The 21,516-nt window shown below is 34.5% G+C and overlaps 1 protein-coding gene across 1 annotated transcript in view; it reads left to right on the top strand.

Annotated features, from left to right (window-relative positions):
* The first annotated feature begins 2,569 nt into the window (after positions 1-2,569).
* The window catches only part of SLC9B1 (solute carrier family 9 member B1), a 56,683-nt gene continuing 37,736 nt past the window's right edge, over positions 2,570-21,516 (top strand). Inside the window, exons 1-4 of the mRNA XM_047091425.1 lie at positions 2,570-2,638; positions 4,689-4,827; positions 19,831-20,001; positions 21,207-21,349. Coding sequence (XP_046947381.1) covers positions 2,570-2,638; positions 4,689-4,827; positions 19,831-20,001; positions 21,207-21,349 — 522 coding nt within the window. The remainder of the gene's footprint in view (positions 2,639-4,688; positions 4,828-19,830; positions 20,002-21,206; positions 21,350-21,516) is intronic.

Genomic DNA, 21,516 nt, shown 5'->3' with positions numbered 1-21,516 from the left:
TACTTTAAAATGGTAAAGTTTTGTTATGTATATTTTACCACAATGAAAAAAAAATTAACAGCTATGATTAATATCAGCCAAAGACATATCATCTTCAAAGGAACCATAGTAAGAATGACAGTTAAATTCTCAACAGAAGTTATGGGAGCCAGAATACAGGGGAACATCTTTAAAATTCTTAAAGAAAATAACTTCTAATATGGAATTCTGTATTCAGTGAGAATCCCTTTCAAAAGTGAAGGTGAAATACATTTAAGGTAAACAAATAATGAAGGAATTTATTACCAACAGATCTATGTTAAAACAAATACAGACAATGCCAAGGTCAGCAAGGATATAAAACAACTGTAAATACAGGTTACAACCAGTGCAATAAAGAAAGAAAAAAATTGGTGAGTTCTTTATAGATTTTGGATACTAGCCCTAGTACTGCTAGGAATTTACCCAAGGGATACAGGATTGCTGATGCATAGGGACTTGTACCCCAATGTTTATAGCAGCACTTTCAACAATAGCTAAATTATGGATAGAGCCTAAATGTCCATCAACTGATGAATGGATAAAGAAATTGTGGTTTATATATACAATGGAATACTACTTGGCAATGAGAAAGAATGAAATATGGCCCTTTGTAGCAACGTGGATGGAACTGGAGAGTGTGATGTTAAGTGAAATAAGCCATACAGAGAAAGACAGATATCACATGTTTTCACTCTTACGTGGATCCTGAGAAACTTAACAGAAGACCATGGGGGAGCGGAAGGGGGGAAAAAAGTTCAAGAGGGAGGGAGGCAAACCATAAGAGACTCTTAAAAACTGAGAATAAACTGAGGGTTGATGGGGGGAGGGCAAAGTGGGTGATGGGCATTGAGGAGGGCACCTGTTGGGATGAGCACTGGGTGTTGTATGGAAACCAATTTGGCAATAAATTTCATATTCAAAACAAAAAAAACAAAAAGGCTTAATTGGTTAAGGCTCCGACTCTTGATTTCAGCTCAAGTCATGATCTCATGGTTCGTGAGATCAAGCCCCGCTTCAGCCTCTGTGCTGATAGTACCGAGCCTGCTTAAGATTCTCTCTCTCTCCCCTTCTCTCTGCCCCTCCACTGCTCGTGCTTTCTCTCTCTCAAAATAAATAAATAAACTTTTAAAAAAATGTATAAAATTGAGAAAGGAAGAAATTAAAAGATATTTGCTGACGACATGCTTGTATAGTTAGAAAATCCAAAAGAATATACAGACTATTAGAATAAAGTGAATTTATTAAGATCTAGGTTCAAGGTAAATAAATAAAAATTACTTGTATTTCTGTATACCAGCAAAAAACAAGCAACAGGTTTCTTTTAATGGTACTGTTTTTGGTACATCTCAAAAAACATCATTACCTAGAAATAAGCCTATGTAGGAATAAGTCTAATGAAAGATATGTAAGACCTATACACTGAAAACTACAAATATTAAGGTAAACTAAAGAAAATCTAAATAAATGGAGAGATGTATGCAATGTGTAAGTATTACAAGACTCAATATTGTTAAGATGTCAGTTCTCCCCAAATTGATCTACAGAATCAATGCAATTTTAGTCAAAATTCCACCAGATATAGAGAGTGTGTATGTGTATGTGTATGAATGTACAACTTCATTCTAAAATTTATGTGGAGGGACACCTGGGTGGCTCAGTAGATTGAGTACCAAACTTTTGATTTCAGCTCGGGTCCTGATCCCAGGGCAGTGGGATCCAGCCCCATATCGGGCTCTCCACTGAGCATGAAGCCTGCTTAAGGTTCTCTCTCCACTGCTCCTCCAAAGTAAATACATACATACATACATACATACATACATACATACATAAATTAATTTTTTTAAAAAAATTAAATAAAATTTATGTGGAAACACAAAGATACAAAGAGTCAGTCCTACTCTGAAGGAGAACAAAGCTAGAGAGCTTACACCACCAGATAACAATTCCTATTATACAAGTACTAGTGTAGTGTTGGCATAAGGATAGAGAAATAGACTGGTGGAACAGAACAGAATCCAAAAATAAATTCACATATATGTGGTCACCTGATTTACAACAAAGGTGACACTGGAATGCAATGGGTAAAGGATGATATTTCAAATGGACCACATATAAAGACAGTATGTATCAGTAACTTATAGATGTAAGTATTAATGTAGTTGATCATATTTTAAAAACTTTTGTACTCTCTTCTGACAGGAATGTAACTGAACATAGAGTAAATCAATGGTGGAAATTATTTCAGTGCATAAAATAAAGAACTGAGTTTTCTGATGTATTGCTCTTAAGATATGACCCAACATTATGAACCACTGAGAAGTTTTAAATTTCTGTGTGATAAATAAGTTTTTAAAACTTATGCACATGATTTTGCTTAATAACTTTACAATGAATATTTGGATCTGTCTTAGCTATAAAGGTATTTGACTTGACTGTGATACAACTTTATGATAAAAAATCATTAAAGTATTAATCCCACTTAACCATGTTTGTTTCAGATGGATTTATAGTACTTTTTTTTCAAATTATTTTTCTTTTAAATATTAGCATGTACACCACAGAACCACAAAATGAACATTTGGAGGATAAAAATACCCCATCATCTACAACTCCTCAGGTGAAAACCTAAAACTATTTTGTAATATAAGACATAAAAATCAATCTGATCTTAGATTTTATTTTTAAAGTTTACTTATTAAGTTTCTATTATATGTCTGGTTAAAAAATGAGAAGTGGTCATTTAAAAATAATTTAAAAGATTTTTTAATCTTTATTTATTTTGGAGAGACAGAGACAGAGTGAAAGCGGAGGAGGGGCAGAGAGAGAGGTAGACACAGAATCTGAAGCAGGCTCCAAGGTCTGAGCTGTCAGCACAGAGCCCAACGTGGGGCTCGAACTCACGGACCGTGAGATCATGACCTGAGACGAAGTTGGACGCTTAACCAACAAAGCCACCCAAGCACCCTTGAAAATAACTAATTTAAATAAGTCCTAAGAAATGAGCAAAATGAACAAAAAGATGGAAAGGGGTGACTAAAGATTATTTTGGGGCTAAAAAAGGCACGCTTTAGGAATAATGGAAATATGGTTTATTATTTTTTGCCACGTCTAGGAAAAACTCAGTAATTTAAACTACAAGAGGTAAAGACAAATCTAAATTAACTAAAACACTGTCCTGTATATTTGAAGAGAACCAAGTTTTTATTTTCCCAAGTGTATAGAGTAATAGACGTTTTGTTGGTCTAGTTTTACTACATAATAATTGCTCACAATTAGAACTATAAATTATTTACTTTTTAAAAATTGCTTACTTTTTAAAATAGGAAGAGGTTTCTATAGTTCTTAAGGGCTCAAAAAGTCTTCTTTTAAATATATAAAACATTTGTCATTGATTCTATTTTATTTATCTGTAAAGACTTCATCCTGGTCTATATCAATTTATTATACATTCTGAAATAATAAAACTTAAAATAATACAGTCTTACTGTATATGCACTTTCACCCAAACTAATCAAAATTCACCTTTGTGTCTATTCTTGGCCCTTTTGTATAGTGACAGACTTTCCAAAAAGTCTCTATACCAGAACTCCCAACAGATTAATTATGATTAATTTTAAAGAAGTTTGCTATTAAAGAACCACATAATTCATTTACATCAGCGGCTGTGGTGCTTCTGTCTCCCTAGTTACTAAATGTTTCTTTCCTCTTCCCTTCCTTAATCTGTCCATGCCTCTAGCCTTTGTTACCATTTCTTGTGACAGTGCACTCTCTTCATTTGAGTGCAGTGGAGAGAGACACGTCTGCTTACACTATAGGCTCACATCTCTCTCCAGTGCACTCAAAGTATTATCAATACACTTACAGTGTTGGCCTGTTTGTGCACATGCGAATACATGCATACACACACACACACACACACACACACACACACACACGCACCATAATGACAGTAAAGCAAATTTGAAGATCTTTATTTTAGGGTTAACTCTATTCTGTTTTGTTTGTTTGTTTATTTGTTTGTCTTGTTTTGTCTACCTTGGAAGAAGCCTCTTAATATTCTCACAAACTACAGTGTCCTTTTTTTTTTTTTTTTTCTAAATCGGCAGTTTCATAGTTAGACTAACCAGCATTTAAAGCCTGGAAGATGTGTCTAAACTCATGAACTACCTAAGGATGTTATCTATAATTAACAGTGGAAGCATGAGCCTTGAATTTCTGAAAGCTTGAACTGTTTTTCTCATTTTTTTCCAGTTATATAATTTTTCAAATGAAATGAGTCCAAGTAGAATTATATTTCACCTTCTTTCCAACTCAGTTGTATTTTCATTCTACAAAAGTTTTATGGAATAATCTTTGGAAGTAAGACTGAAGAGGGACACTTTTAATTATTCTGCTTATACTATAGGCTCATTTATCCAGTATGCATAAACCACAAATGAAAATGGCAGGGACAAGTCTATAAAAGCTAAATTAAAGTGCTCTACAAAGTGCACTCCTGTGACATCCCCAAATACCTAATGATATAATGCATGAATATTCTTTTATATGTGTAACTCTCCATGATGACAGTAATAATATGAACTTAATTATGAGATTCGGTGGTTTTGTACATTCATAAAATAGTATGGAAAGTATATGTCTTAAAAGATTTCCTTGTTTTACTTCAGATCCTCAAAGATAGTAGTATTCGTGAACATGAAGAAACTAAGGAAAGTGTCTTGTCACAAACAGAGGAAACAAAACCACAGAAGGAAAAGAAGTATTCTTGTCCTCCACAAGGAAATTTGAATAAAGTTATTACAAACGGTATGTGAAATAAGAAATGTAAGTGGAGAGAAAACGAGAGGTATATTTGATAAATATTAAAACACAAACCAACAAAGCCACTGCTTAATCTATATAAACCAGATCAAATTGGCTGTGTACTTCAGCTCTATTACAAACAATATGTGGACAAAGAGGAAATATTTCCTTAACTCTGTCAAAAAATAGTAATAATTGCTTAACAGGTATATATTTTAATGTTTTTCATGACTTTTTATGTTAAATCTTGAGGATTAGAAACAGCATTGATTAAAGATTTTTATTTAAAACATACTTTTGTGAAATAAGCCATACAGAGAAAGACAGATACCATATGGTTTCACTCTTATGTGGATCCTGAGAAACTTAACAGGAACCCATGGGGGAGGGGAAGGAAAAAAAAAAAAAAGAGGTTAGAGTGGGAGAGAGCCAAAGCATAAGAGACTGTTAAAAACTGAGAACAAACTGAGGGTTGATGGGGGGTGGGAGGGAGGGGAGGGTGGGTGATGGGTATTGAGGAGGGCACCTTTTGGGATGAGCACTGGGTGTTGTATGGAAACCAATTTGTCAATAAATTTCATATATTAAAAAAAAAAACATACTTTTGGTATTTAATTTTAAGTCAGCTGGAAGGAATATTATACTCCTAGCAATATTAAGGTTCTTAATAAAATTAGGACCCCAATTTTTTTTTTTTAATTTTTTTTTTCAACGTTTATTTATTTTTGGGACAGAGAGAGACAGAGCATGAACGGGGGAGGGGCAGAGAGAGAGGGAGACACAGAATCGGAAACAGGCTCCAGGCTCTGAGCCATCAGCCCAGAGCCCGACGCGGGGCTCGAACTCCCGGACCGCGAGATCGTGACCTGGCTGAAGTCGGACGCTTAACCGACTGCGCCACCCAGGCGCCCCATAGGACCCCAATTTTAAAACAACTACTGCCTTGTAAAGAAGTGTATAAAACTTTCTTTCCCATTAAAATTTCAAAGCATCTCATTATCATATAATTTTTATATGATATAAGAATTATAAAAAGTTTATGTAACATAGCAATGTTGAGCTTCTTTTCATGTGTCTGTTAGCCACCTAGATGTCTTCTTTGGAGAAGTGTCTATTCATGTCTTCTACCTATATCTTCACTGGATTATTTGTTTTTCAGGTGTTGAGGTTGGTAAGTTCTTTATAGAACTTCCATTCTTCCATTCTGTGGGTTGTCTTTTAGTTTTGTTGATTATTTCCTTTGCTGTGCAGAAGGTTTTTATCTTGATGAGGTCCCAATAGTTCATTTTTGCTTTTAATTCCCTTACCTTTGGGGATGTGTCAAGTAAGAAATTGCCGCAGCTGAAGTCAAAGAGGTTGTTGCCTGTTTTCTCTTCTAGGATTTTGATGGTTTCCTGTTTCACATTTAGGTCTTTCATCCATTTTGAGTTTATTTTTGTGTATGGTGTAAGAAAGTGGTCCAGTTTCATTCTTTTGCATGTTGCTATCCAGTTCTCCTAGCACCCTTTGCTAGAGAGACTTTTTTCCATTGTATACTCATTCCAGCTTTGTCAAAGATTAGTTGGCCATACATTTGTGGGTCCAATTCTAGGTTCTCTATTCTGTTCCATTGGTGTATGTGTCTGTTTTTGTGCCAATACCATATTGTCTTGATGATTATAGCTTTGTAGTACAGGCTAAAGTTTGAGATTAACCTCAGTATTTTTAAAGTTCTGAATCTAAATTTGAACATCTGATAGTATAAGTGATTGGACTCCTCTGTAAATATAATTTCTACACATAGATCTTACATGCACATTCCCATGGCCCTATACCTTATATCGTGAGCAGCGTCTATACAGCACTTGTTAGGAGTAGGGTCAGGGGCACTGAGGAGTGGAAAACATATTGGTCACCAAAGATTTTCCATTGAGATTGAGGACTGCAGTTTGCTCAGGAACTAACTTAGGAGTTTTATAAACACCAGTATTGAGACTGCAAACATACATACTTAGATCTATAACCAGTTTTCCCCTTTGTTTTCTTTAATTTTTGAGTTTTCAAATTTAGAGTAATTTATAGGAAAAGGATCTTCCTCCATGTTTCTGTCTTGGGGAGTGTATATTCTTATATTCTCTTTTCCTGTCTCTCTGTCTCTGTCTCTGTCTCCATGTCTGTCTGTCTGTGTCTTATGTGTGTGTGTGTCTCTTTCTCACTGTCTCCCTCTCTCTCTCTCTCTCTCTCTCACACACACACACACACACACCCTAACATTCACTAAAGAAACTCTTAAAACATATATATTCTAGATAATATTTTAGATAATAGCATATATTCTAGATAATAGAGATGGAGCTACAGTTTCTCTACAAATCATATTTAATTCACCAATCCCATAGTGTATATAAGTTAAATTAAGTAAGAAATCTAAACTCTCAACCACATGCAAAAATCAGCCTCATCACTTTTAATCAAGTTTATGTCTTCTACTCAGGTGGTAGCTTGCCTAGTTCCAAAGAAATGGGTATTGTATGGAAATAGTTTAGGTTTTAGGTTATTACTCCATTTTTGTTTCTTTTAGGTTTACTTTCAATAAAGATACCTTATTTTCAATAATAGATACTTTATAACTATTTTTATGAAGTTGTTTTGCCTTTTAAATAAATGAAAGAAAAGCTTGATTATACATCCAGCTGTGATTTTCAAATAATCTTAGGGCCAGAATTTCTCCATTAAAATCTTATCATCAGTTTTTTGAAGGAAGCAGTCTTGAGAGTTTAGAGCTCAAAAATAATATCCTAGACACTTCCAGTTTCTGGTCCACCATCATCACTCCATCTTACCAACGTATAAAAAGCTAAGCAAACTTAAAAATTGACAACTGTTCTTAGCTCTATCAAAGAAGTAAGGTCACAGGGCAAATAACTGTCCCTAAAATTGGAAACAGGAATGTGGATACAGAGAATCATAGCTTATCAGAGTAGAAACGTCAGCAGGAACCAGTGCTAGGATAGGAAAACCAATATTGTTATTGACAAATTGGCTAGAAACTCAGTGTGGATAAGTCTGAGGGAGGCCAGTCATGGTGTGGGAGACACACTTTCATGAGTTTTACCTCCAGGAGCCATCTGGCAAGGGGAGGAGGAAAGTAATCATGTGCAGTATAACAGTTTTCTGTTCTTCTTGTATTGTCCCTCAAAAGAAACTTTTGTCAGAACCTAACTTATGAGGATTTTATCAGAGCCAAATTGATCTGGGAAAAGAGAACCAACTCCTTCCCCCTCTAATATAACCTCCACTAGCCATCCTATATAACCTAATGGGGTAGGGAAAAAAAACCTGAGAGGCACTTGTGAGGTTCACAGCCCAGAAGCACAGGCTCACTAAAGACTGGTTAAGAATTCTAAAGAACTCTTTTCCTCCCCTCACAACTTACCACTATATTACTAAAGGCCTTTTTACCTAGGACATCGTATTCACTTTTAAGCAAAAATAGGACAAAAAAAAAAAAAAAACCCCACACAACATGAAGAGACAAAGCATCAGAACTAGACCCAGATATTACAGGGATGTTGGAAGTATCAGACTATGATTTTAAAACAACTATGACCAAAATACTCAGGGCTCCAATAGAAAGGTAAACGTGTAAGAACAGACGGGTAATGTAAGCAGAGAGATAGAAGTTCTAAGAACCAAAAGAAATGCTAGAAATTAAAAACCCTAATGGAAATGCTGGCTTTGATGGATTCATTACTAGACTGTACATAGCTGAAGAAAGAATCTCTGAGCTTGTGGATATGTCAATAGGAACTTCAAAAACTGAAAAGTAAAGAGGAGAAAAATATTGAAAAAAAGAAAATACAAGAACTGTGGGACAACTACAAAAAGAAATGGGAATAGCAAAAGGAGAAGATAAAAAGCAGCAGAAGAAATATTTGAAGCAAGTGATTGACAATTTCCCCCAAACTAATTTCAGATAGAAAACCACAGATCCAGGAAGCTCAGAGAATTCCAAGCAGGATAAATACCATACACACACACACATACACACACACACAAACTACACCTAAGTATATCATATTCAAACTACAGAAAATCAAAGATTAAAAAAATATTGAAGAAGCCAGAGGGGAAGACAACATCTTACTTATTGAGGAGCAAAGATAAAAATTATGTCTGACTTACCCTCAGAAACAATGCAAGCAAAAAGAGAGTGAAATGAAGTAAAGTGTTAATACAAAAACCAACAAGAACACACCAGACTCTAATTCTGTATCCTAAAATATCATCATCAAAAGTAAAGGATAAATAAAGACTTTCTTAGACCAACAAAAATTGAGTCAGTAAACCTGCCTTGCAAAATGTTAAAAGAAATTCAGACAGAAGAAAATGATATAGGTCAGGAACCCAGATCTACATAAAGAAGGAAGGGCATCAGAGAAGGAATAAGTGAAGGTAAAACAAAAATGTTTTTAATATTCTTAAATTATTGAACAGATACCAGTTCACAGTAATAGCAAAAATATATTCACTAATGATAGCTAATGTATAAGTGAAATGAATGAAAGCAATGATACAAGAACAGGAGGAAAGAATCAGGAGTATTGTGTTTTTATGAGGTACTTGCACTATCCATGAAGTGGTACAGTATTATTTGAAAGTGGAGTTGGATTAGTGGCAAACTCTAGGGCAACCACTAAAAAGAAAATGAAAAAAATAAATATAACTGATATACTAATAAAGGAAAGAAAATAGAAGTGTATAATAAAATGGTTGGGGGCGCCTGGGTGGCTCAGTCCGTTAAGCGTCCGACTTCAGCTCAGGTCACGATCTCGCGGTTCATGAGTTCAAGCCCTGCGTCGGGCTCTGTGCTGACAGCTCAGAGCCTGGAGCCTGTTTCCCATTCTGTGTCTCCCTCTCTCTGCCCCTCCCCCGTTCATGCTCTGTCTCTCTCTGTCTCAAAAATAAATGAACGTTTAAAAAAAAATTAAAAAAAAATAAAATAAAATGGTTAGTTAATGCCACAAAAGGGAAAAAAAGTAGGGAAGACAAAAATAGAAACAAAGAGCAGGGGCAATAAATAGCAAACAGTACAAACATGGTGGATATTAATCTAAGTATATTAATAATAGCTTTAAATGTGAATGGTCTAAATACACCAGTAAAAGACGGATTGTCAGAGTGTATCAAAAGACCAAGATCTATAAGAAGCCACCTTTAAATATAAAGGCACACATAAATTAGACATAAAGGGATGGAGAAGGTATACCATGTAAATACTAATCAAAAGAAAGATGAAATATTAATTTCAGACAGCAGACTTCAGAGTAAGGAATATTATCAGAGATAAAGAAGGGTATTACATAATGATAAAGGGGTCAATTCCCAAGATCATATGATAATCCTTAATGTATATGTGTCTGACAACAGACATGTTGACATGTGTCATGGAGTTAACATGAAGCAAAAACTGGAAGAACTGCAAGAAGAAATAAATGAATCCACAAATATACTTAGAAACTTAAACAATCTCTCAGAAATGGACAGATACAGCAGGCAGAAAATTAATAAGGACATGAACTCAACAATATCATCAATCAACAGGATGTAATGAACAATTATAGACTACTTCATCTAATAATAGCATAACACGCATTATTCTCAAGATGACATGGAACATTCACTAAAATAGACCACATTCTATCATACACATACAAAAACACTTTAATAAGCATACAAAAATAAAAATCACACAATGGATGCCCTCAGACCACAAATGATTTAAACTACAATTCAAAAGAAAAGTAGCTGGAAAATCCTGAAATACTTGGAGATTAAACAATATACTTCTAAGTAACACATGGGCCAAAGAAAGAACCTCAAGTAGTATTTTTAAATGTTTGGAACTAAATAAAAATGAAAATACAGCTTATCAAAATTTGTGAGATGCAGTGAAAGTAGTGAAATTAGAGGATAATTTATAACATTGAATGAATATTTTAGAAAAGAATAAAGATCTTAAATCAATCTTCTAAACTTCCACATTAGGAAACCTGAAAAAGGAGCAAATTAAACCCAAAGTAAGCAGAAGAAAAGACATAACAAAAATCAGAGCAGATATCATTGAAACTGAAAACGACAGAGAAAAATCAATGAAATCAAAAGCTGGTTCTTTGATAAGATCAGTAAAATCAGTAAGCCTCTAGCTAGGCTAATTAAAAAAAAAGACACAAATCAATAATATCAGAAATGAAAGAGGAGACATCACTACAGATCCCATTAAAAAGATATTAAAGGAATACTGTGAACAAGTTTTTGCCCACAAATTTGAAAGCCAAGAAGAAATTCCTTGAAAAACACAATATGCCAAAATACGCACAAGAAGACATAGACAATCTGAATAGGCATATCCATTAAATAAACTGAGTCAATACTTAATCACCTCCCATAACAAAGAGCACCAGACCTAGATGGCTTCACTGGTGAATCTTATCAAACATTTAAGGAAGAAATTATACCAATTCTCTATACTCTCTTCCTGAAGATAGAAGCAAAGGGATAGTTCCCAACTCATTCTATGAGGTCAGCATTAGCCTCATACCGAAAGCAAAGACATTACAAGGAAAGAAAAATACAGACCAATATCTCTGATAAACACAGAAGCAAAAATTCTCAACAAAATATTAGTAAATAAAACTTAACAATGTATAAAAAGAACTATATATCACAACCATGTGGGATTTACTCTAGATATGCAAGGTTGACTTATATTTGAAAACAAATTCTTGTAATCCATAACACCAGTGGGCTAAAGAAGAAAAAATCACATGATAATAACAATAGATGTAGCATAAACATTTGATAAAATCCAACATCCATCATAATAAAAACTCTTAGCAATTTATGAATTGAGGGAAACTTCCTCAACTTGACAAAGAAACATCATTCCCAACTTGATCCATAGATTCAACACAACCTCAATCAAAATCCCAGCAAGTTACTTTGTGAATACCAATAAACTCATTCTGAAGTTTATATAGAGAGACAAAAGACTGAGTTAAAAGTTGGAGAGCTAATACTACCGAAGCACAAAATTTACTATAGGGGCACTTGGGTGGCTCAGTTGGTTGAGCATCCGACTTCGGCTCAGGTCATGATCTCATGGTCCTGTGAGTTCAAGCCCCGCGTCAGGCTCTGTGCTGACATCTCAGAGCCTGGAGCCTGCTTCAGATTCTGTGTCTCCCTTTCTCTCTGCCCCTCCCCCCTCATTCTCTCTGTCTCTCTCTCTCTGTCTCTCTCTGTCAAAAATAAATAAACATTACAAGATTTACTATAAACCTACAATAAACAAGAGTGTGTGATGTTGGTGCAAGACCAGACGCATATACTAATGGAACAGAATAGAGGGCCCAGAAATAGACCCACATAAAGACAGCCAATTGATCTTTGATAAAGGAGAAAAGGCAATGCAATGGAAGAAAGACTCTGATTTTAAAATGGGCAAAAGACTTTGACACCTCACCAAAGAAGATGACGAATAAGCATATGAAAATATTCTCAGCATCATATGTCTTTAGAAAATTGCAAATTAAGGCAACAATAAGAAACCACTATATACCTATTAGAATGCCCAAATTCCAAAACACTGACACCAGATGCTGGTGAGGATGTAAAGCAACAGGAACTCTCATTTATTGCTAGTAAGAATGCCAATAGTACAGACACTTTGGATAAACAGTTCCACAGTTTCTTACAAAACTAAACATACTCTTGGGGCGCCTGGGTGGCGCAGTCGGTTAAGCGTCCGACTTCAGCCAGGTCACGATCTCGCGGTCCGTGAGTTCGAGCCCCGCGTCGGGCTCTGGGCTGATGGCTCGGAGCCTGGAGCCTGTTTCCGATTCTGTGTCTCCCTCTCTCTCTGCCCCTCCCCCGTTCATGCTCTGTCTCTCTCTGTCCCAAAAATAAATAAACGTTGAAAAAAAAATTAAAAAAAAAAAAAAAAACTAAACATACTCTTACCGTATGCTCCAGCAACCATGCTCCTTGGCAGTATTTACCAAAATGAGGTGAAAATTTATACACACAAAAACCTGCACATAGGTGTTTATAGCAGTTTTGTTCATAATTGCCAATTTTTGTGTTAACCCTTGCCCTGGTTTTTTTCCCCCAAACCTCTCCATCATCTTATAAACTTTTTTTGTTATTGACTGTGCCTTATTGAATTATAATATAGTTAACATACCACAATGTTAATTAAGGCTTAAATGTGCAGCTCAATGAATTTTGACAAATGTATACAGCTCTGTAACCATCCCTTACATCAAGATAATGTAGAAGAGTCTTGCAGCAGTATGACTTTATTTATTCCTCCTCTGCCCTCTGTGCTAGATTTATATATATGTTCTTTACTTCTACATTCTTATTTTACTTCTGCAATTGTATATATTTTTACTTCTACATTCTTATTTTTGCTTCTACTTTTATATGTATATATATTTTTTCTTTTTTTTTTTTTTACTGCTACATTTGCTTTAAAAAAAGCCAAAAGTCTTTTTTTTTTTCATTAAAAAAATTCTCACATTTCTCTACATATTTACATTCTTTGGTTCTCTTCATTTCTTTTTGGCATTCTGGGTTCCCATGTGGAATTCTTTCCCTTCACTCTAAAAAACTTGTAGTTTTTGTTGTTGTTGTTGTTTTGTTTTGTTTTTGTAGTAAAAGTCTTCTAGCATTCTTTTTAGCTTTTATTTGTCTGAAATTGTCTTTTTAAAAGAAATTTTAATAGAGGTGTAACAGACATATAACCTTATATTAGTTTCAGGTGCACAATATAATGATTCTATATTTGTGTATATTGCAAAATGATCAAGATCAACACAATAAGTCTAGTGAATATCCATCATCATACATAGAAACCTTTTTTTCTTGTAATGAAAATTTTAAGTTCTACTGTCTTAGCAACTTTCAAATATATAATGCAGTAGCCTTAACTATCGTCACCATACTATACATTATATCCAACAACTTATTTATTTTATAACTGGGAGTTTGTAACTTTTGACCCCCTTTACCCATTTTGCCAACCACCCCCCTTCTGGCAACCACCAGTTCTCTGTATATGTAAGCTTGGTTTTATGGTTTGTTTGATTTTTAGATGTCATATATAAGTGAGCATGCAGTGTTTGTTTTACTTTGACTTATTTCACTTACATTGATACCTTTAAGGTCCATCCACATTGTCTCAAGTGACAAGAGTTTTTCTTTTTTTTTTTTTTTAAGAGTTTATTTTTAAGTACTCTCTACAGCCAACATGGGGCTCAGAGTCACAACCCCAAAATCAGGAGTCACATGCTCCACTGACTGAACCAGCCAGGCACCCTGGCTATTTTCTGACTGAAAAATATTCTGTTTTTATATTATATTATATTATATTATATTATATTATATTATATTATATTATGCTATTGAAAATAATGCTACAGTAAATATGAGGGTACATGTATCTTTTGAATTACTGTTTTTATTTTCTTTACTCAGAAGTGGAATTTCTATTTTCCTCTCTTCTTGAGTAAGTTTTGGTAATTTGTATCTTTCTAGGAATTTGTGTATTTTATCTAGTTGCCTAATTTTTTAGCTTGAAATTATTTATAATATTTCTTTAGCATCATTTTAATTTTTGTAAGGTCTAAAGTAATGTTTCCTCTTGAATCCCTGATTTTGGTAATTTGTACCTTCTCTCTTTTTCCTTTGTCAGTCTAGCTAAAGACAATTTTTTCATTTTATTGACTTTCTCTAATGTTTTTCTCTTTTCTATTTAATTGTTTTCTACTTATTTTTTATTTCATACATCCTACTTACTTTTGGTTTGATTTATTTGTGTTTTTCTAAGTTGTTAATGTGGAAGTTTTTATTGTTAACTTTAGATAATTCTTTCTTTCTAATATTTTTTAAAGCTTATACATTTCCGTCTGTGCACAACACATCCCATTAATACTGAAATGCTTTGTTTTCATTTAGATATATTTCTCTTGTTATTACTTCTTTGATTCATGATTACTATTTGCATGATATATCTTTTTCATCTTTTTATATTCAGCTTATCTGTTTCATACAAAGTATCTTTCTTGTAGAAACCATATGGTTGGATCTTGCTTTTTTTTAAACAAAATCCAGTATGACAGTCTTCCTTTTGAATTTAAACCATTCAAGTTTAACATAAATACCGATATGGTTGTGTTTATGCCTGCCGTTTTGTTCCTTGTTTTCTATAAGTGTCATGTCTTTTGTTTTTCTGTTCATGCTTCTTTTTTGCTAATGAAGTCTTGTTAGGGCACTATTTAAATTTCCCTATTGACTTCTTAGCTGTGTTTTAGAGGTTTTAGTTTTAGTGGTTTCTCTGGTAATTCTAATAATCATCTCCAACACTTAATTCCTGTGTTATATAGCAGCTTTGAGCCAATAGACCTCTATATGCCATAAACTCAACAATATTTTGTTATTCTTACTGCTCTTAATAATCTTAGTTTTTTTAAATGAAGAGGTGAAATGAGAATATATTTATAATCTTTTATACTTAGGTATTTATTTACCATATCCAGTACACTTTATTGCTTCTTATTGGTCCAAATTACCATCTTGTGTCATTTCCTTTCAACTTAAAGCATTTTCTTTAGTATTTCATTAGGGGTGAATTTTTCTATTTTCATCTGTCTGAGAATGTCTTTATTTCAACTTTACTTTGAAGAATAGGTGTTTGTTTATTTGTTTTTTAGAGAGAGAGTGCACACACAGAGGCTGGGGGTAAGGGGGGGCGGTGAGAGAGAGAAAGAGAGAGTGGGAGAGAGAGAGAGAGAGAGAGAGAGGATCTCAAGCAGGCTCCATGCCCAATGCAGAGCCCAGCACAGGGCTCAGTCTCACAACTGTGAGCTGAAATCAAGAGTCAGACACTTAACCAACTGAGCCATGCAGGCACTCCTGAAGAATGGTTTTACTAGATGTTGAATTCTTAATTGACAGGCTTTTTTCTACATTTTTGAAATGTCACCCACTGCCTTTGGGCCTTTATTTTTTCTGATGAAAATGCTGCTGTTAATTGCATTATTGTTGCCCTGTACATAATGAGTCATTTTCTTACAACTTCCAAGATTTTCTTCTGTATTTTTTTGTCAGAAATTTGATGATGGTGATGATGTCTCTAGGTATGGCTCTTTTGTGCTTATTCTATTTGGGATTTGTTGGGCTTCTTAATCTATAAGTTAATGTTTTTTATTAACTTTGAGAGGTTTTCAGACATTATATTTTCAAGTATTTTTCTGCCCCTTTATGTCTTTCTCTTCCTGGGACTTCTTTTATGCATATGTTAGTACTCTTGGTGGTATCCTATAGGTGTCTGAGGCTCTGTTCATTTTTCTTTATTCTTTTTTTCCTTGCTTGTCAGATTGATTAATATCTATTGATCTATATTCAAGTTCACTGATATTTTCTTTCACAAGATCAAATATGCTGTTGAGCCTCTCTAGTCAACTTTTCATTTCAAGTCTTGTACATTTCATTTCCAGATTTTCATTTTTAAATAAATTTTCTCTCTTTATTGATATTCCCTATTAATTGACACATTGTCCTATTTTCATTATTTGAATATATTTATAATAGCTGTTTTGAAAACTTTGGAAATCTAGCACCTGGACTTATTCATTCAGTCTCTATTGACTGCTTTTTTGTCCTGAATGTGGGTTGTATTTTCCCATTTCTTTCCATATCTAGTAAGTTTGGGATGAAAATTATACATTTTAGTTGCACATATGGCAACTTTGAATTCAGTTTTATTTTTATTTTTTTTTTTAATTTTTTTTTTTTAACGTTTATTTATTTTTGGGACAGAGAGAGACAGAGCATGAACGGGGGAGGGGCAGAGAGAGAGGGAGACACAGAATCGGAAACAGGCTCCAGGCTCTGAGCCATCAGCCCAGAGCCTGACGCGGGGCTCGAACTCACGGACCGCAAGATCGTGACCTGGCTGAAGTCGGACGCTTAACCGACTGCGCCACCCAGGCGCCCCCAGTTTTATTTTTTTAAGGTTTTCATTGTTGTTGTTTGGGTAATTTGCATGTACTTAAATGTGGAATCATTCTGTGCCATGGTTTTGCAGCACCTGGTGTCTTACTTTTTGTTTATTTGTTTTTAGCCTATCTTCCTAGGGGTTTCTAATTTGTCTGCATAGCTTAAGAGTCACCTAATGATTTGGGGGAGACATTGTGTTCAAGCCAGTTAGGCTTCCACCCTCTGCCAAGTGATCCTATAGGTAGGTTGAAAAATGCATTCAAAATTGCTGCTGGTAGTCAAATCTCACATCAGTTTTTACTTTTTGCCATACTCTCAGGAGTCTTCTCTGTGGTTGCATACACATACATCCAATCAGCCATGCATATGTGGAGAACTTACCTCAACCTTTCTATGATTCTGTCATATCCAGCATCTCCCAGTTAAATTTTTACCATATCTGCCACTCACCTGAACTTGAGCTGCAACCTCAAACTGGCACCACAGCATATTTCCTCTGCCTATTCTGAAACCAATCTGCCACTTCTACCGAGCAAAGTCATGGGTTTTCTCCCTCCACTGCATATCTATACCACCTCCTCTCACAACAAAGTGGCTGGTTTTTAAGCTAGCTCCATGATGGTAAAACTACAGTGTTTCCTAAATGAAGTAAGTGGGGAAATGAGGGGAGGAATGATAGCAGTCCCAGGCAGGAAGGCCTCAGACTTTAACCAGTCCTACCTAAAACCCTAGCATCTTTTTTTTTTTTAATAAATGCTTCTCAATTTGGTAACTGTCATTAGTCAGTTTTCAGGATCCTATAATTATTGGTTTGTTGTTGTTGTTGTTGTTGTTGTTGTTGTTGTTTATAGCTTTACATGGAGGGATTTTTTTGTTGAGATAAATTGCCTATCTCTTCAGGTCATCATTATTGACAACCCCTTCCCCACTTACTTTTATATCCCCTGATTAGCCATTTTGATTAGTAATGTGTTCTAAAATTGGTTAGACTAACCTACATGTTTGCAAATTTCTTTGTACATCTTTCTTTTTGTTCTTATGTCCTTATTCCTAAAACATACCTTTCAATAGTTTTTGTTTTCAGTGAAAATGGAGTATGTTCTTATATATTAACTTGACAGTATCTTTAATTTGTTTTTTGTTTGAATGATAGTTTAACTGGCTACAGAATTCAACATTGAATATTTTATCTCTGCACTTTGAAGACTTTATCATTGTCCATGTTCCATTATTGCTATTGAGAATTGAGAATCTGCTCCAATGTTTATTTTTTTATGATTATCTTTCTCTCTCTGGAGTCTTTAAGACCTTATTTTTGTCTTTGGTGGTCTGTGGTTTCTCAACATTATGTCTAAGTATCTATTTTAATTTAATCCTGGGTGAGAACTCATTTTGCTTCCTGTGTCCAAATCATTGGGAATTACTTCTTATCTTATAAATTTTTATCTTAAATTCAGATTCAGTGGGGTTTATACAGTTTGGAATCAGGAATGTCTATTGGGGATATTTTGAACTAGAATCTACTAATTGCTCAAGGCCTAGTTCCATGGGAAGATATTTTTATGCTGTGTTTAGGATTTGGGGTTCCCAAACCAAGCAAATCATGTAAATTTGAGACTTAGCCTTAAGTTACTTGAGGCCTAGTTTTATATATGAATTCCCAGAGGTGATTTTGCCAACTAGAGACCAGCTAAGACAAACAAACTGCCCTGTCTTTTCCCTTTGTCAGTAGAATAGTATCTTCTGGTCCATTTAATAAGAGTGTAGTCCTTCAAGTGTTCCAGTTTTGTGGATGGCAATAGAGCAGAGGAACAAGAATCTTAGTTCTAACTTTTTGCCTTGAGTTTATCAAAATCCTCCTCTTCTATCCTGCCAGTTTTATGGAGCCAAAAAGGGGTCACAGCTAAAAAATACACTTAAGCTGTTCTAAGAACCTGAAAAAGTATTAGGAATTATGATTTATAGTAAAATATGTTAAATGTTTAATATGCAGGTGGCAATTTACAGTGTAATCATTTGTCCTTTGCAGAAACTTATGGATTCCCTGGTGAATAGGGCCTTTCCTGAGAATCTAGTTGCCAGGAAGAAGATATCTACTAACTTATCCTTCTCACACTATTTACCTGTACTTCCTACATATAACCTAAGATACATTATATTCTCCCAAAGACCAAGTTCACTTTTTTCCTAGCCATTAAATCCCTTTATTAATTTATGCCAAATATCAACTGAAGTATCCTTCCAGCACAAAGACTTATTCTGGTCCTGTTTTAAAAAGTTGGCACTCTGCCACTGTGATCTACTATAAATTTGAGAATTCTTATCACAACCAATTATCTTTTTATTCATGATGCAAAGGCTACTCTAAAATGTAAAATGAAGTAAAGCTCATCATATTGCCATGGAATTTTTTAAATGTCATATATTGTGAGAAATGTTTAGCACTTTATTATTTTTGTTTGTTTAGCACTTTAAAGGATTCACATATACTTCTAATTTTTTTTTAATTTTTATTTTTAGAAAGAAAGAGAGACTGAGCGTGTGTGAGCAGGAAAGGGCCAGAAGGAGAGAGAGAGAAAGAGAAAGACAGAGAGAGAGAACCTTAAGCAGGCTCCATCCTCAGTGTAGAGCCTGATGCACGGCTTGATCCCATGACCCTGGGATAATGACCTGAGCCAAAATCAAGAGTCAGATGCTCTACTGACTCAGCCACCCAGGAACCCCTTAAAATATTTTTTAAAATAATAATACTTTGTTAAAAACTTGTGCCATAAATTGACAGGGACTTTGGAATATATGTTAAACAGATATTTCTTCAGCCATACTAGCAAGCAACATTAGTCTATGTTATGTATCATTATATGGGCCTGGCTATTAATATGATATTTGATAAGATAGAATCATCTTTTGTATGTATATATCCATGTCTATGTAGATATATAGATATATGCTTTTTTTATATTTCAGGAGTTGCACTTTTTATGTTATGGTGTGTAGCCTGGTCATTCTCAGGCCCCGAAGTTCTCCCTGGTGGAAATTTATTTGGACTATTAATTATTTTTTATAGTGCCATGATTGGGGGGAAAATTTTGGAACTCATTAGAATACCTTCAGTGCCTCAACTTCCACCTCTTCTTGGTAAGTGTACAGTTAGCTCTTATGTCTTTGTTTTTGCTGTATGCAAATTATGAACATACTCTAGTCAGAATACATATAATATAGAAATATTTCAATGTAATATGATCTTTATAGCTTCTTTTTATATTTACTATATATGTGTGGATATAGCTCATTTATAGAAGTATTTATTCTCTTTGTATAAAAGCACACAGATTTTTTTTCTGAAATATTTTTGAAAATTTAAATATACTCAATATATGATTCCTGTTGCTTTATTGTTTAATAGGATATTTTAAAATTAATTTTAAATATATTATAGAAAATGAAACATTTTGAAAAGACTGAATTTTTCTGTAGATAACCTAACTCAAATACGATGATAAGATTCAAATACTGTAGTGACTAGGGCACCAGAAAGTTTTGTGGTTTAAGCTGTTTGGGCATCTCCACTATGTATATTCATAGATGCGTCATCTGCCTAACCAGTATTATATCCTCTTTCTTTATTACCATTATTATATAACTCTCCATTTGGACAGAGGAAAATTAGTGGAAGAACTTCTATCAGTGGTGTCTCATATCTTCTAAGTATTCAATACACCCAAATATTCCGTACACTGTGAGTAGAGATAATTGCTCCATCCTATTGCTAATATCCTTCTATGTCCACAACACCCTTTTAGCACCTGCTAAGTATTCACTGAATCTTTTTTTTTTCTCTCCAAAACTTCTACTCTTACCCTAGCTTAGGCTATTTGTTTTCCAAGTCTTCCATGGACTTTGGCAGAACCTTTTAATTGTTCTCTCCTCTAGTTTTATGTCTATCTAACTCATCAAAACCATCACATAGAAAATACAAGATGCACTATGTCTCTCCCTCCTAAAACTTTTCCTATGGTACATTACTCTGGAAAAGCAAGCGGTGGGAATGGAGGCTGCAGGGGGGTTAGCTTTATATTATCTGGCCTCTCCTGCCCATTCTCTCACTCAGTCCTTGCCCTTTTTTTGTTTAACAACACTGAATTACCTGTTTTAGCCCTTTGAGATAATGTCATTTCTTATCTCCAGTCCTTTACTTATGCTGCCTTCTCTACTTGTATGTAATCTGTCCTTCACCAAAGTAATGATGTAGTGTGTTTAGAGAAGGGAAATTAAACATTTCTCTTTTCTAACTTAGAAAAATGAACTGAATCAGACATGTTTTCTTTTCTTTTTTTTTAAAGGGATGTTACTGGCAGGTTTTACCATCAGGAATGTTCCATTCCTCAGCGATTACATCCATATTAATAACACATGGTCTTCAACTTTAAGAAACACTGCCCTTACCGTTATCCTAATACAAGCTGGGCTTGGACTCGATCCACAGGTAGATTTGCAACTATATCTTGAATAAAGATATTTTAAATATTAGAGGCTGGTAGAAAAGAAAAAGAGGCAACATTTTTGTTATAGCTGCTCCAAGTGAAGTCTGTAAGCAAAACTAAGATAAAGAACAAAGATTTTGCAGAAATATTGGCATCTTATAATTTCTAC

The sequence above is a fragment of the Lynx rufus genome, unplaced genomic scaffold (assembly GCF_022079265.1).
Source record: "Lynx rufus isolate CCGP_SWC_20201006 ecotype Redwood Valley unplaced genomic scaffold, mLynRuf1.p SCAF_3, whole genome shotgun sequence".
NCBI lineage: Eukaryota > Metazoa > Chordata > Mammalia > Carnivora > Felidae > Lynx > Lynx rufus.
This window is presented reverse-complemented; position numbering and strand designations above follow the sequence as displayed.